A 17,070-nucleotide genomic window follows, 5' to 3' on the forward strand; every position below is an offset into this window, starting at 1 on the left:
CACAACCCATGATTGATAAAATCAGTGGGGATTTAGGCCCTAACCTTTGATGATGCCCTTTTATATAAAAGATAAAGGATAAAATTATTAGGGATTCGGGCCCTTACCTTTTGGTGAGAATGGAGCGAGAGACACCATGGGAGAAATTGTTTTTACTAAAGGGGTTCTATAATGGTCATCCCCTTCATAAGATGAGTCATATGCTATATGATTTATGGGCCAGGTTTGGGCCTTAATGATACTCATTGCGTGAGCCCAAATTTGTTTCCGGTCAACGAATTGAGTTTGTATATAGGCTCGGTACAAACCTAGGCGCGACGGTTCCTGGCCCTAACGTAAACTTAAATTTCAGAGAGAATGTGAAGAGAGAGACGAAGTAGAAAAGAGAGAAGAGCGAGAAGAAACTGACATTTGGCGGTACAGAGAGAGAGCAAACATTTGGTGGTGAAGAGAAGTAGTAAGGAAGCAATCACGCTCTGAACTTAAGCGTCAGATCTAAGATTCAATGAATCCCCACTAAAATATTGCAGGGAACCGATAATTCATGGTAAATCTCTCTTTTCTCTATCTGTAGTCTCTGTCTAGGATTTTGATGCGATTTCCATCACGAAGAGATTCGTTTTCATGGTGACGAATCTGTAGTCTAGTGTCTCCATGTTCTTCTCGTTTTGGTTCACTTTCCATTTTTCTTAAGATTGTGATCAGGACTGGGGAATTGGCATAATTGTTAACAGTGCAGGTTCCGGCTCTGTAATGGAGGTTTTGTTATAGATCGGGATCGTGGTTTTGATTTGTTTTTATGTGGTGTAGTGATTTCTAGAGTGAGAAATAGCGAGTTTTAGGGTTTAATTTTTGGATCTGGATCGTAAGTGGTGGCGAGATGGAAAGGAACAAGAACAGGAAGGATCTGCTAGCTGCTGGTCGTAAAAAGGTACTCTTTCTAAAATCATTTGTCCCTATCTCTAAAATTGTTCTTTTAAGTTTACTCTGCAAACTCTAACCAGGGAGATTGAAAGCTCAGAACATTTGAAATTGAAGCTTATTGGCTTGAGATCATGGGTAGTTTTGTTGATACAAAGCCCTATTCATGTCCCCTAATCATTCTATCGAATTATTGCTCCATTTTCATTTGCCTTTTTGTTTTGGTTTTGAATTCTAAACAAATCTCTCCTTTATCTTGCTCCTAAAACTCTTTTTATGTGGTGAATTTTTTCTTTTTTATTTTTAATCAGCTGGAACAATTTAAAAAGAAGAGAGAGAGCAAAGGTGGTAAATCATTTGATAAAAACAGTAGGCCCGAACAGGAGATTGCATCTGTTGATAAGGAAAACATGGAGGTTGCTTCGTCAGCTTCACCTATTCAGAATGATGAGGAGATAGAATTTTCTTTGTCACATGCCCTCAAGCATGAAGAGAGAGAAATTTCTTTGGCTGCCCCTATGGATGAAGAGAGAGAAAGGTCTTCACTAGCCATGCTGAAGGATGAAGAGGGAGAAAATTATTTGATGGCTCTTCATAAGAATGAAGAGAGAGAGAGTTCCTCGATGCCTTCCCAGAAGGATGGAGGGAGAGAGAAAACTTCATTTTCTGAAAATAAGGATGAAGAGAGAGCTATTGCTTCATTGTCAAAGGACGAAGAGAGAGACAGATTTTCATGGCGTCTGCAGAAGGTTGAAGAGGGAGAAATTGCTTCATTGCTTCCTAAGGAGGATGAAGAGAGAGAAATTTCCTCATTGCATGCAAAGAAGGATGAAGAGAGAGAAAATTCTTCATCTTCACGGAAGGCTGAAGAAAGAGAAATTGCTTCGTCGTCTTCAGGGAAGGATGAAGAGAAAGAAATTGCGTCATTGACTTCAGAGAAGGATGAAGAGAGAGAAACCTCTTCGTTTCCCTCAAAGGAGATGGATGAAGAGAGAGATATTTCTTCATTGCCTGTAGAGGAGGAACAGGATAGAAATATTTCTTCATTGTCTCTAGAGAAGGAAGAGGAGAGAGACTCTACTTCATTGCCTGTAGATACTGAAGAAAAGAGAGCCATTCCTTCATTGCCTGAGCAGAAGGATGCAGAAAGAGAATTTTCTCTGTCAGTTGAGCAGGATTCTCTTGATGTACAAGTGACTCATGTGCATGATGACAATGACACAAAACCAAGTGTAATTCAGCCCAACAAGCACTCTCTTTCTAATGATTTGAAGTCCTTGGAGCCAGTTGATCAGGTAAGAGATGTTTTTCTTGCGGACTTTTCTTCAATCTATTGATTCCAATTTTTCTCAATACTTTTGACACTGTATGTCTATATCCAATTTCTATTGCTGGATTAGATTAGGAAGTGTGATGGGGCTTTGATGTATAATTATATTCTCATTTTTTGCTTGGTAGGGGCAATGCAGGAAGGAGATGGTTCGGGGTTGGATAACCATGAGAAGCGATGTGGAAACCAAATGGTGCCCTTTTCGGTTATTGATGGCATGAACTCTCAGTCTTCAAGCTTTGAGAAAGGCAAGGCTACTTCATATGAGAGGACTGACCCACTGCTTGATAATATCAAAGCCTCAATTGATTCCCCTCTTGATGAAAGAAGGTCAACAGCAGATGAGAGGAAGGTCTCTTCAAACTTGTTTCGAGAGATGAATGGTGCAGAATGTTCTCACCAGGAGTTGTATGAAACTCCCACTTTGCCTGAACAATCCAAAGCTGAAGCCGTAAATAGTTCTGACCAAAATGAGAAGGGATCAATTGCAGATGATGGGGAGGTCTCGTTGAGCTTGTTTCATGAGATGTGCGACTGGAAATCCTCTTATGAGGAGTCTGAAAACCTCACTTTGCCCCAACAAGCTGAAGATGAAACTGTAAATGAATTTGCTCTAAATGAGAGGGGGTTGAGAGCAGATGACGGGGAGGTTTCTAAAACCTCATTTCATGAGATGGGTGATGCAAAATTGTTTTACCAGGAGTCATATGAAACCTCCACTTTGTCTCAAGAATCCAAAACTGAAGCTGTAAATAATATTACCAAAAATGAAAAGAGGGAAAGTGCAGATGATAGGGAGGTTTCTTCAAGCTTACTTCAGGAGACATGTGTGTTGCAATCTTCACTCCAGGGGTCCTCTGAGACACCTACTCTGCCTCAAGAAATTGAAGCTGTACGCCATGATAAAATTGAAACATTTGAACTTCTTCCAATGGAGACTGGCTTTTCACCTAGGAATGAAGAATTTGATGAAGAAGTGAGCAGGCAGCCAAACCTTGTGGAGAGAGTGGTTGTGGACAGAGATGTGCACTCTGGCAATGGCTTAGAGTTGCTGGAACAGTTACTCTACCAGACCAGTGTCACAAAAGAGTGTTTTCATATGCAACTCATTGAACTGATCCAGATGCTGATGGAGTCTGATAAACGTGAACAATTGATGGCAGATGAAATATCTAGCCTTAATGATTTGGTTAATGAAACCAGAGAAAGCAATGATAGAATGGCCCAACGCCGTGTTCAGTGCAATTCAGAGCTCATTGCCATGACTGCTGAAAAAGAGAAGCTTGAAATTGAGTGCCTTGCTGCAAAGGGGCAGATTGAGCAACTTGGTAATTTGGCTTCTGATTTGCAACATAGATTGGAGCAGATGGAGAACGAAGTAATGCATCTTACTGGTGAGTTGTCTAATAGTAAGGAAGCAATGGCAGTTTTACAAGCTGAAAATGCAAATCTGGTTGAGCATAACCAGCTAGTGAGAGAGGAGCTTGATCGGGGTAAAAATGATGCTCTTACTAGACAGAAACTTGAAGAAGATCATGATTTTCTTCTGATTGAGAATTCTAGACTGCTCACTGAGTTGCATGGGCGCACGGAGGATTTGCTCAAGGCTTATGACATGCAGGTGAAGCTTGAGGATGATCTGAAGGAAGCCATGGGGCACCTAGAGCAACTTACAGTGGATAATGTTTATTTTTCATTCTGTCTCGGTATACATAAAGCCAAGCTGAGAGAAACAAATGACCATTATTGGCAGTCACGGACCAAGGCATCAGAAACCTCTTCTCAGCCCTTGGGTTTTATGGTTGATAACCGAGGACACATGGAATCTATGGAGACCTCAATGTTGAAGTCAATTGGCTATTCAGAGTCTGGCCAAATGCAACAAGAAGGGGGGGAAGACCCCGATCATGGGGATGACTTGCTTTTGATGAAGGAGCACTTGCATGTGATGGGGAAAATGATGGCAAATCTTGAGAAGGCGATTCATGGGTTGCAAGCTGAGTCGGTATCCTCAGGAAAGACTGATGAGAAAGTTTCTTCTGGGGTTTCGAAGTTGATACAAGCCTTTGAGTCCAAAACCCATCATGATGACGAAGACGATGTATTGACTGAAAGCAATATCTCTAAAGATTCTTTTGAGAAGGTTGGCAAAAGGGGTGTAATGATCCCAGCTAGTGATGCTAATTTTGGTGTGGATTGGCTCAAGGTGGCCAATGAGGAAGCAAACAGTCTCAAAGCAGCCTTGAATCAGCTTGATTCAGATATGAAAAAAGCCCATAAGCTGTTAAAGCAAGAAGAGGAGAGTAATAAACTTGCTAGTGTTGCCTTGAGGGAGCTCGAGGTTGAATATGACTTACAAAAGAAACAAAAAGAAAGCCTTGCTACTAATATGGCTGCCTTGGCTAAGAGGAATGAAGAGCATGTAGGTGAACTAGTCGAGCATCAAGCTAGATTAGAAGACCTGCACTCTCAGCTAAATCAGATCCAAGGAAATGCCGCTGAGACAGCACGGAAACTGACTGATCAAATAGAATGGCTCCAAAGAGAAGTGAACGAGAAGTCTGCCATTGTAGAGCAAGAAAGGGATTCATGTAAGGCTGTAATTTTTGAGGCCATTGCACCTCTCAAAGACATTCAATCTGCCTATTCTGGACACACCTACTTGGATAATTCTGATGTTTTTCGGTGTCTCTTTGATACTGTCACTGCTGCTGTGAATTCAATAGATGATTTGCATGAGAGGCTTCTAGAATCTCGTGTGGAAAGTGAAATTTGGCATGGCTTGTATGAAGAGCTTAGAAAAGAGTGCTTTGCTTTGCATGAAAAAAATCAACTTGGTCTCCATATGTTAGATAAGGTCCATACTAGCATGAGAAAATTGGTTTTCAGCCCCCTTGGGACTCACGAAGAGACAGAGATGGGTCTGAATTCTGAGGCAGTAGTGGCTGTTTTGTCCAGTAGATTTGAGTTTCTTGTTGAACAACTACAGAGCTTATTGGATGAAAGAGTGCACCTTCTTTATACCAAAAGTAATTTAGAAATGGAATTGTCAGACAAAATTCAAATTATTGAAGATTTGAATGAGAAGAACTTGAGGAAGTTGGGGGAGAATGAGATCCATGGAAAAAATGAGAAAGTCGATAAATCAGTTGCAGTTATGTCTTCTGATGTTGTGCTTCAAGAAGGCTCCACGGAGTTGCAGCAGTCACAACCAGATGTGGAGTCAGAAGCCATAATATCCAAGTCAATTGAAGCTATTGAATGTGCAATCCAAGCTGAGGCTTCACAGTTGCTCGTAGTTGTAAATAAGCAATCAGTTTCACATCTGGAAACTTTGGTTCTTCTGCTCATTGAGAAATACAGAGAAACTACTCGGCAACTCAGTTTGCTGGAGGAGTACTTGTGTGAATTCACTTCTAGGCCCAAACTTCCACAACAGGATAAGAAGATGCCTCTTGATACCATGTTGAGGGAAGAGTTTCAAAAGAAGGTGTTTGAATTGAGTGAATTGATGGAGAAAATTCATGAGTTGAGTAGTTGGAAAGCTCAACATGAAGATGATACAAGGGCTCTTAAAGAAAGTTTGCAAAAGATGAAGGATGATCTAAAACAGGCTTTATTGGAGAAGAGGAACAAAGAGACTGAACTTGAGCACTCAGAGCAAAGACTAGTGTCTGTGAGGGAAAAGCTCAGTTTAGCTGTTGGAAAGGGGAAAGCTTTGATAGTGCAACGAGATGGGCTGAGACAGTCTTTAGCTGAGATGTCAAATGAGTTGGAGAAGTGTTGCCAAGAGTTGCAGTCTAAAACTATGGCATTTCAGGAAGTTGAAGCAAAGCTGAATTCCTTTGGGGAAGCCGGGGAACGTGTTGAGGCTTTAGAATCTGAGCTTTCCTATATACGACACTCGGCTACTGCATTGAGAGAGTCATTTTTACAGAAGGACTCTATTCTTCAAAGGATCGAAGAGATTTTGGAGGACTTGGATTTACCAGAACAATTTCACTCTGGAGATATAATTGACAAAGTCGGGTGGTTGGTGAGATCCATTGGAGGAAATCCTTTGCCTGCTGCTACTTGGGAAAACAAAATTTTAGCCGAAGGGTCGTATTCTGATGCGGGTTTTGTGGTTCCAGAGACTTGGAAAGAGGATCGTATCCTTAATTCAAATGCCGATTATGAAGATTTGAAAAGAAATTATGAGGACCTTCAGAGTAAGTTCTACAGTTTGGCTGAGCAAACTGACATGCTTGAACAGTCATTGGTGGAAAGAAACAGCCTCTTGCAAAGGTGGGAAGAGGTTTTGGATCGAGTCGAAATGCCCCTTCCGTTGAGGTCAATGGAGCCAGAAGATAGGATTGAATGGTTGGGAAGAGCACTTTCTGAGGCTCAATACGATAGAGCTTCCCTTCAGGAGAAGTATGAGAACCTTGAATCCAATTGGGGTTCTCTTTTGGCTGAGATTGATACTTTACGAAATAATTTATCCATCCTCGAGGCTGCCCATGCTGCCATTATCCATGAAAAGGAGATCATTTCTGAAAGTTTGGCAAAATTGAGCCTTGAACACAGAGAGGTGCTTGATAGAAATGCTCAAGATAAACAGGAAAATGAGAAATACAAGAAACAGATTGGTGATTTGCAAGGGCAAATTCTTGATCAAAATGTTGGCACTGAAAATGAGATTAAAAGGTTTCTCAGTGTGGTGAATGATGCTTTACCCAGTCATGATGTTCCAGATTTGTCTTTCAATAACAGTGTCGATTGCTTAGAAGCATCTCTAGTGAAGCTTATAGACAATTACCATGCTCTCTCTGTGGAGATATCTGTACTTAAAGATTCAAAAAAGGAACAAGGTTCAGTAGAAGTAGCTGAAACAGTACAGGACAGGGGAATAGATGAAGCACCAGATGTTGATGACCATGACAAAATGACCTTGAAGGCAGGGCTCGAAGAGGCTTTATCTACTCTGGTCCTTGTAAAGGAAGAGCGAGATCAAGCTCTTGAGAAATGTGAACGTTTGATTGAAGAAACAATAGTTCTAGGTAAAGAAAGGGATGATTTGAGAGAACAACTTACTCAGGAGGAGCAGAAATCTGCTTCTGCAAGGGAGAAATTAAGTGTTGCAGTCAGGAAAGGAAAAGGATTGGTGCAGCAGAGGGACAGTATGAGGCAGACCATTGATGAGACGAATGCTGAGGTAGAACGGTTGAGGAGTGAGCTTCATATACAAGAGAAAACCATTAAAGAATATGAGGTTAAGACCAACCGACTGTCAAGCTATTTAGAGAAATGTGAAGTCCTCGAATCTGAAAATGTTCTCTTAAGGAATAGACTAGAAGAAGCTGATAACTCCTTGGAGGATACCCATAAAACCTTTAGTGGGATATTGACTTCCATACATGCCATAGATGTTCCCGGTGAAACCAATTTTGCTGATCCTTTGAAGAAGATTGAATGGATGGGGAAGTTAATTCCTGATTTGCAATCGAGGATTGCTTCTTCTGAGCAAGAAGTGAAGAAATACAAAAGAGCGGCAGATCTACTTGTTGAAGAGTTGAATGCAGTTCAAGAAAGAGCTGATAACCTGCAGGAGGAACTATCTAGGGCAGAAACTGAGTTGATGGTTCTTTCTAAACAGAAGGATGCATCTGAAGCTGCAAAAGCCAAAGCCATGGCACAACTGGAAGAGTCAGCAATAGAACAAAACAGCCAACAACGTAAATTGGTGGAGCTGAAAGATGGCATGGATCTTTTGAAAGAAGAGTGTTGTGCTTTGTCTCATATGCTAAGCCATGATACTAGGAAGAATCTGGAGCTACTTGGAAATGTGGAAGCTGGTCTTAAGTCTCTTTTGAACATGCTAGAAGCCTCTAGCTTAATTGATGTTCCATCTACTGATGCTGAGGTCTTCTCCAGTATTTTTCAAGAGGTAAACTCCTCTCGTGATTTTTTTTCGAAGTTATGCTGTTTTATTTGGAATCTATTCGTTTCTGTTTCTTTAAAGAGTAGTGCTGTATTGCTCCAGGAAGGCAAAAATTATGTTCTTTTATTTTATGGTGCAAATTGTAGGCTTGGTATCAAGGTGTGATGATCTGGTCATTAGTTCTCTAATAGTACCGGTATCATGTTTTTATTGAGTTAAATTGTCCTTATTGTTCCCTCTCAATGGGTATCAAGACCTAAGAACTTGGAAATAGGTTTGTTGGTCAGGCAGCTTATTCTCTATCTACTGGAGAATATGGACCTGCGCTTAGGGTGCAACAGTTATGAGTCGTGTATGGTGAAGTCTAGCCAAAAGAAAAAACAAAAGAACTAGAGAATTTTACATGCATTTCCCCCTAAAAAAAATTCCCCCCATTTTTTGCATTTTATGTTCGTACCCCGTATTTCATCTTTTTTTATTTTTTACCAACAAGCGCCGACTTTGGGACCTTGATGGTTGAAATGGGGGCATTCTGGGAAAATATAAAGAGACAAAAGAGGCATGAGAGTAGCATACACTCAATTTGGGGGCTGCGTATAATAACCGATTTTTAGGGGGACATGAATGTAAATTGGGGTGTGTGTATAATGACAGATATTTAGGGGAACATGAATGTAAAGTCCCTCCCCCACCCCCAAAAAACAAAAAATAATAACAATAATAATCTGAAATTTGTTATGTGGGTCATTTGTATGATTTGGACACACCTGACCACCAGTAGTTTCTTCATAAAACATATGATTTGTCTATGATTTGGACACACCTGACCACCAGTAGTTTCTTCATAAAACATATGATTTGTCTTTTACTTCAATTTTGACATATGCCTTTCTTCATCTTAGGCCAACATGACATGCTTTTTGCAGTGTAAAATCACTTGGTAACACGATAAAATTTTGATTTAATTCAGTTGAGCTTGATTTGAAAAATCACCAATTTAAGTTGTATTCTGCCCAATTAAAACCATAAAATGGCACATTCTTTTTTCGACCGTCACTATAAATGACGCATTCCAGACCTGAGTTGGGGTTGGGGGGAGGGCAGGTTCAGGAAGCGTGTGTGCTTACATTGCGTAACAACATTGTTGAGGCGTATCTTTATTGTATAATTCAATAAACGCCTCTGGATAACCTGGTTAGTGAAATATGCATTCTAGCATCTATTGCAACCTAGAAATTGCAACCTAGAAGACAACTGTGATTTATCAACCAAAAAAGTTGGATGTTTTTTGTGGCAACTGAACCTATGATTCTTTTCTCCATTCTTTCATGTGTTCCTTTCTATTTTTTTCCAATGCTACGTCTTTCTCACTGCAAGAGTATTATAAGAAGCATGTTTATGTTTCTTAGCATGCCTATGCTCTGTTCGTTATGTATTATATGCCTCATCTGCATTGCTTTGGTAAAATATATACTCTTTTTTCATTTATAAAGTATATCCAAGCAGCTTAATTTCTTTTGCACATGAATTTGTTCGGTTGCTTGCTTTTCCTGATAATTTTGCTTTGATCTGACATGGTCACATTTTCATGGAATAACAAATGAGTGTGGCATTTCATTGTGGGAATGTTTCATCCGTTAATTGCATGTTGTTATTTTTTTTTTTTCTCACATTTGTTGGGCGTGTGTGTTTATTTCTTAAGGAGAAGTATCCTTCTGCTACAAACTTGTTGAAGCCAGAGAGGAACTATGAGGACCAGGATGACCTTCTTAGCCCTGTTACCCATGGCCTACAAACTTGTGTGAAGGCAATTAATGTTTTTAAAGGAAGATTTCACGGACACTCCGCTGCATTTGACCAGAAAACTAATAGGCTGTTAAATATCATGGAAGCTGCTCGAGACGAAGTAGCTTTATGCAGGAGGAACATGGTATCTTTAAAGCAAGATATTGCTAGTTTTGAGCTGATCAAGAAAGAAAAAGACAGTGAAATTAATACATTGCATCAACACCTAAGTTTTCTTTATAATGCGTGCTACAGTTCAGTTTTGGAAATGCAAAATCAAAATACCCGAATGCTTAGCACCGCATTGTCTTCTTCATTGAATGCCCTGGAAACTTCCACTGATAGAAAGACCTTTAAATTCTCTGAGGAATCTGTCAAGATGATGGTAGAGACATTGTTATTGGCTGTTAAAGAGTGCACAAATATGCAAGCAGAGATGGTAGAGGGTACCCAAAAGGAATTTAAAGCTGCCATATCACATTTGCAAAGAGAAGTACAGGAAAGGGACATCCAGAAGAACAAAATTTGTGCTGAGCTTGTAAACCAAATTAAGGAAGCAGAAGCAGATGGAAAAAACTACTTGCAAGAACTAGATTCTGTCAAAGCACAGTTGCACGCTTGCGAGAAACAGGTAAAATTATTGGAGGATGAACGTAACATGTATGTGCTTAGAGTAAATGAGCTTGAGAATTCAGTCACCTCCTCAAAAGAGTTACAGGACCAACTTGTGTCACTGACTGATAACTTATCTGCAAAAGAGCAAGGTAAATCAGTCTATCTTACCACTCAAATATCTTGATAATGTATATCTTTGCAGTTTGCAATGGACATATATTGATGACTTCCAATTTATATGTTAGAGTCTGATTGCAACTTTTATTGCAGAGATTGAAGGCCTCCTGCAAGCACTTGATGAAGAAGAGACACAGATGGAAGCTATTGCAAGTAGGGTTCAAGAGCTCGAAAGGATCATACAACAAAAAGATAGGTTCTTGGAGAATCTTGAAGCTTCTAGAGTCAAGGCTGTTGCGAAGCTTGCAACAACTGTAAGCAAGTTTGATGAGTTGCATGAGCTTTCAGAACACCTGCTCGATGAGGTCGAAAATCTTCAGTCGCAGTTGCAAGGTCGGGATGAGGAAATTTCATTCTTGCGTCAAGAAGTGACAAGGTGTACAAATGATTTACTTGGTTCAGAAGAAAGGGCTAAAATGAGTTCAACCGAGGTAAATGAGTTGTTTACATGGTTGGAAACTATGGTTTTGTGGTTTGTGGCACCTGGTTCGAAACCTGATGATAATGGGGGCAATAAGATTGGTGTGCACATGCAATTTCTAGAAAAGCAGATTGCATCTGTTTTATCTGAGTTAGAAGATCTACGGGTGAAATCTAAGAGTGGAGAAGCAGCGGTGCAAGATGAAAGGGGTAGGGTCGAAGAGTTATTAAAAAAGGTGCAATTTCTTGAGAATTCCATGAATGAGAAGGAATCTCAATTGCAGATATTACAAGTAGCAAGAGATCCTGGACAGTCAGCAGTGCCAGAGTATTTAGATGCTGAATCAATGGTATATCTTTTTGATGTAGTAATTTCTTAATGTTTTTAATACTTTATGAGGGGAAAGCATAAAATAATCCTATGGACTATGGAAACACCATAGCCTATTGTGTTATCACCATCCATTGAAATCATCAGCAGTGAATGGAGAGATTGAGACCCTCGAGAAACGTATATGACCCCAATGGTGTGTTTCACTCTCTCCAGCACAGTCCATTGTTTCATTGGCCAATGATGACCCAGTGGTCTAGTTTTTCCTGTACCTTAAATGAGTATGGAATAGAGCTCTGCCCCAACATTTGCTGTTCACGTTTTCCATGGACAGTGGGTAGCTGTTACCCACTTCCATAACTGCTCAAGTTTTTATGGCGGGAACAGTTTCTCAAGTTCACCGCTCATGGAAGCATGAAAGGTGGATGTTGGGCAAGAATACCTGAAAACTATACTTGTACATAGTATAGTATCTGGTCCTTTGATTTATGGTATACTTTTCCTTGTATGTTGAAGATGTTTCTTTCCTTCAGTCACATAATGTGCAATTTGAATGTTTGAGCATATTGAGAATTGCCACTTTAGTTATTTCTTTATTGTATTTATGCAGCCTGTCCTTTCAGATGGCTTCTACTGTAAAAACTTGAGAACCTATTTTTATATATTTCTTCCTGTTTGTCCCTTGTCCTATTCAACCAGGGCATTTATTGCATAATTGTTGACTGTGAAGCTTATAGTATAATTAAAAAGAGAAACTGTTGTACTAGTACATTTTCAAAGTTGCTTGACTTATCCTTCTAGAGCTGCTGAATTAATTTGTGATGTTGTGTTTTTGTTGGGTCTATCCAAAGCTTCTATATATATATATATATATATATATATGGAAAAACCTAAAAAACACCTATAGGCGAAATGCTACAGTGTTTCGCCACCGCCACGGACTTGCTATGTCCGTGGCAGTTTATTGAATGGACCCGCAACAGATGGCGTTCCGCATGATTTTTTTACCGTCACCGACCTAGTATGTCCGTGACGGTACCGCCGCGGACATGTTAGGTCTGTAACGGTCGAAAAACGCATGCTGCACGATTTTTTTGGACAGTGATGCACCTATGGGCGAAAACACTGTTCATTTTCACACATAGGCATTGCATAGATGCTTCCTCTATATATATATATATATATATATATATATATATATATATACTATTTTCTGTCACCTCATTTGGAACCTCATGACCTATGAGGAAAAAATGATTTCACACATATTTACTACTCGTGTTTTTTGTTTTTTTGTGAACCATGTCTTGAGCATCAGTTGAAGGTTTTATGTCTTCTACATGCTTCTAGATTACCATTTACAATGAGAGAAACCTGTTACTGATGCATGTCGGAAAAAATTGCTTTTCCTTCTTGGCTGACTAAGAATTTCCTGGCTGGCCCATTCTATGGTGATTCATAATGAATGACTATTCTATGCATTATTAGGGACATAGGGGCAAAAGACCAGTTCCTTTGGGCCCTGTTACACCTCATGTGAGAAGTGGGCGCAAGGCCACCAATGATTATATTGCTCTAACTATGGATACTGAGGATTCTGGAAACACAGTATTAGAGGATGAAGATGATGATAAAGGCAAGTTGAATCCTTATGAATTAATTATTGATGGCTTAGGGATTTTATAGGAAAGTCACTTACTACTCTCTCTCTCTTTATGTTCATTTGTGCAGCACATGGTTTTAAATCACTTACTACATCAAAGATTGTGCCAAGATTTACAAGACCCATAGCAGACAAGATTGATGGAATATGGTAGGCAAATAATAGTTTTTTTTTTGTTTCTTTTTTCCTTGAACGATGGATAGTTTGTCATATTTGGTTTATGGATACTAATTTTGTTTATTATCAACCAGGGTCTCTGGTGAACGTGCCCTGATGAGGCAACCTACCTTAAGGCTTGCAACTGTATTTTATTGGATTGCAGTACATTTATTTCTTGCGAATACTATCATCTGAGAAAAGAACGCCTAGGTGAGTAATGGATTAAAGTCCCTTCTCCCTGTTTTTTGTTGTACTGGTCCATTCTGCATTTGTTTATGCATGTTTTCTGCTTAGAATGAACTCTTTGGTGCTAAGCACCGTGTTGTTTGCATATATGTGTGTGTGTGTGTCTATATATATATATATATATATATATATATATATATATATATTAAATTTGGGTGTGGTTTGTATAGAGCCGAGGCTCTAAACAATCAATTTAAAGAGCACCTTCAAATAGTGTCGAGAAATGTGGTTTCAATACTGAAAATCTTTATGATAGCCTTCAAATGTATTTTCATATTTAATTATGAAATTTAAAGCTTAAAAAAATAGTGTAGATCAAGCAGATCTGTGGAAACTTGAAAATCTTGAAAATTGGCGGTTCAAAAATGTGTTACAAGAGGCACTATTTTCAAAACTTGAAATCCATTTTTTTCTCATGTCCATGCATCTTGATGTGGAGATGATCAATTTGAGGATATTTGAGCATCAAAACAACCTCTTCAAGCTACACTATTCACGACTTTGTTTTTTAATGCTTTATCTCTTTCTTCATGATTTTCAACAAACCCAATTAAATGGATGGTAAATTTATCCCAAACTGATTCATGTTCCAAGTTTAAAATGGACCAGTCAAAGTCCAAACCTGGAGGTCTGTGAGAGGTGTGCTTCTTGTCCATTGCGCATGCAGCCGATGAGATCTACCCCCGAATGAATAAGACGATTAGTTGTGAGAGTCATCCTTTTTCTTCAGCTATTGAAGTATTGAACTGGGACAAATGACTTCTTGAACCTTAGTGACAAAAGCCACGGGATATTTATATTACTGGAATTTTCTCACAGAAATATACATCACCTATCAGAACTGTAGCACAATCGCGATAATTTTAAGGTATCGCAGTACAAACACATTCCAGGATTTAAAGTAGAAAACAATTTTAACTAATTATTTTGAAATTTACTTATTATTTTGAATTTGAATGTTGAAATCGAGTCAATGAATACCTAGAGAATATTCACACACCTGACACCTGATTTTAATGCATAGAAGTTGCCTAAAGTAGCTCACACAATTGTGAGTGGCTATCTACTGTCCTTCCTATCAGGTAAGTGCTGATATCTTATTTAAAGGAATCTATTTTGATAGTTAAGTTTTAAACTAAAATGTACCTTACACGGCCTCCTTAAATAGTTTGTTGGGAATAAATGATATACATGTTCTATTATAATAAAGTACAATTTATTTTTTAATAAATGAGAATTGAAGATTGAATGAACCCAAACATGGGAAAGCTATGGACACTGGCAGGAAGCAACCATGTTGTAGAGGAGGCAGATAGTGGTGGGCCAAGGATACTTGCTTCCAATTAGATCCAGGCCATACGTATGGATTGTCTCCATCCCTGGTCCAATCTCCACCATTCTTTCATTCACTGTGGTGGATGAGAGTAGGCTAGCATTCTACAGTTTTCTTATTTAATTAGCATCATCATCAATAGCCTTTTCCCAATTTATTTAGTTGGCATACACTCCCTAAAAATAAACATTTCAGTTGGTTATCAGCTTCAATGCACCCTTTTTTTTAGTGCTTTTTTGGAGCCTGATTTGGACCTTGGTAAGTTCGGGATCAGGCTCCTGGCGAGATGAAGCTTGCATTCGACTTTTTAAAAACTGCTTCTAACTATTGTTATTTTATTGTTATGAATTTGTTTTTTTGGTTGGATCTTGGATTTTGGGAAAGGATCTGCTATTCTCTTTTTCTCAGATACTGTATTATGGCTCTTCACTGGTAATATACTAATTGCTTGTCCTGGTGATTTGCAGGTTTCGCTGATTATGATATATTTAGTTAGAGAAAATAAGAGATGTACCAATGCCATTTTGGGGGGTATAATATATGCCATTTATATAATGCATTCTTTCATAGACTAGACTAGATCAGATTATTATTTTTTGCCATATCGGCAGCTGTGATTTCCAGTTTTTGTCTATTAAATCTCAGTTTGCCTTGGTTGCATTCAATAAAGCATGCTACCACACAACAGCGGTCACAATTCTTCATCTGTCATACATGACTATTTAAGAGAGAAGATTTATACTGAGTAGCTATGATGTAACTCATTTGTAAACAGAAAATTTTTATAATAGATGAAAAATATTTGGGGTGGGTGGCCCGACTTTCGTGTTCGCCCTGTTTTTCAAGAGATTTGGGAGCCAAAATATACCACTAATCACTGTGAATGCATTTTGGCCTCGGATCCATGAATTTGGAGCTCCAAAAAAAACCTGCTGGATCATATGGTCTTCAAAGAATATAAATGGAAGGTTCCAGAAAACAGTGCAAAATAACCCATTTTTGAGATGCAAGCTTTTTATTTCTTTCAAACTCATGATCATGGTGGTCTAGATGATAGACCTATAAAATTTTGGATCAAAATTCATTATTATCAATATCCGAGATAAAGAGTTTGGGATGGTGAACTCACTCTAATATGCGCTTCCCGAAATGCACCTCAACTCTACCTATAATAGATTGCTACTATTCTAAATGATATTTAGACTTCCTTTGCATCATGCTTTCTTGTTCCTCTCTCTGTTAGGTCGTAGTAGCTGCCAAGTTTCATGTAGAAGATTAGTTATTATCAACAGGTTTGCGGGTCCAAATTGTGGTGAACTCCTAATTAGGAGTGGTGAGAGCCAAAACTCTTTGACTTCTGATTACTGCACTCTTCAGGGTCAATTTCGCAAAAGAAATTGTTTGGAGCCCAAGAAGTACTCCAAATGAAATCTCGTCCGGATGATGGATTTCAGTTTGACCTCATAAGAACGCACCAAACTCACGAGTTTTGGTCCAATAGTAGGGCTGATAATTCAGTTTGCGTCCGGATCCTTCTAGATCCAGATTCAGATCCAAAAAGTATATGTTGGATTTGGATCAGATTCAATCAAATAATCAGATTTGGATTTGAAACTATATATATATAAGGTCCGGATCCGAATTTGGATCCATAATAGTTCCAAGTTTGTATATTGTAAAGTTTAAAATAAGGGAAAATAATTAAAAAACTGAGAGAGAGAGAGAGATTGGTAGGGACATTAGTAAATATTTTTTTTTTTTTTTGGTGGTTGTTCATTAGAATGAAAAAAGTGTATATTCTAAAATTTGGATCAAACAAGTGGCTCTAACATTGTGTTTAAGATTGTTGCATTATACTATGATACAACCATTGCATGAAATCACTATCCATGTTAGGATATGAGCAATGATTTTATGCCACGGTTGTATAGTAATATGATGCAACAACTTTAAAAAATCATCTTGTGGCCATTTGTTTGATCCAAATTTTGAAATATACACTCTTTTCATTCTAATGAACAATCACAAAAAATTGAAAACACAACTTAGAAAGTATATTTTTAGCCCAATTAACATAGGCCTAGTGAGATGCTTAGATCTAGGTTTTAGAAGGATTTTTTCATTTCTAATTTTTTTGGACGGATTTAAAAGAAAAAAATTATTTTGA

General features: G+C 38.6%; 1 protein-coding gene across 3 annotated transcripts; it reads left to right on the top strand.

Annotated features, from left to right (window-relative positions):
* The first annotated feature begins 263 nt into the window (after positions 1–263).
* On the top strand, positions 264–15,750 carry LOC18435686 (nucleoporin). Of its 3 annotated transcripts, none has more exons than XM_088853134.1 (10): positions 264–547; positions 811–931; positions 1,233–2,216; positions 2,391–8,180; positions 9,877–10,723; positions 10,845–11,521; positions 12,991–13,138; positions 13,234–13,315; positions 13,417–13,534; positions 15,371–15,750. In XM_088853134.1, exons 2-9 carry the CDS (start codon positions 881–883, stop codon positions 13,517–13,519), a joined length of 8,682 nt encoding a protein of 2,893 aa, XP_088709260.1. In that variant the 5' UTR covers positions 264–547; positions 811–880; the 3' UTR covers positions 13,520–13,534; positions 15,371–15,750. The 3 variants fall into 3 exon arrangements, with proteins under 3 accessions (XP_088709260.1, XP_088709261.1, XP_088709262.1); XM_088853135.1 differs by having other exon boundaries at positions 315–547; positions 735–931; XM_088853136.1 differs by lacking the exons at positions 264–547; positions 811–931 and having other exon boundaries at positions 1,995–2,216; positions 2,380–8,180.
* The last annotated feature ends 1,320 nt before the right edge of the window (positions 15,751–17,070 follow it).

The sequence above is a fragment of the Amborella trichopoda genome, chromosome 12 (genome assembly GCF_054954075.1).
Source record: "Amborella trichopoda isolate Santa Cruz 75 chromosome 12, AtrichopodaSantaCruz75HAP2 v2.0, whole genome shotgun sequence".
Taxonomy (NCBI): domain Eukaryota; kingdom Viridiplantae; phylum Streptophyta; class Magnoliopsida; order Amborellales; family Amborellaceae; genus Amborella; species Amborella trichopoda.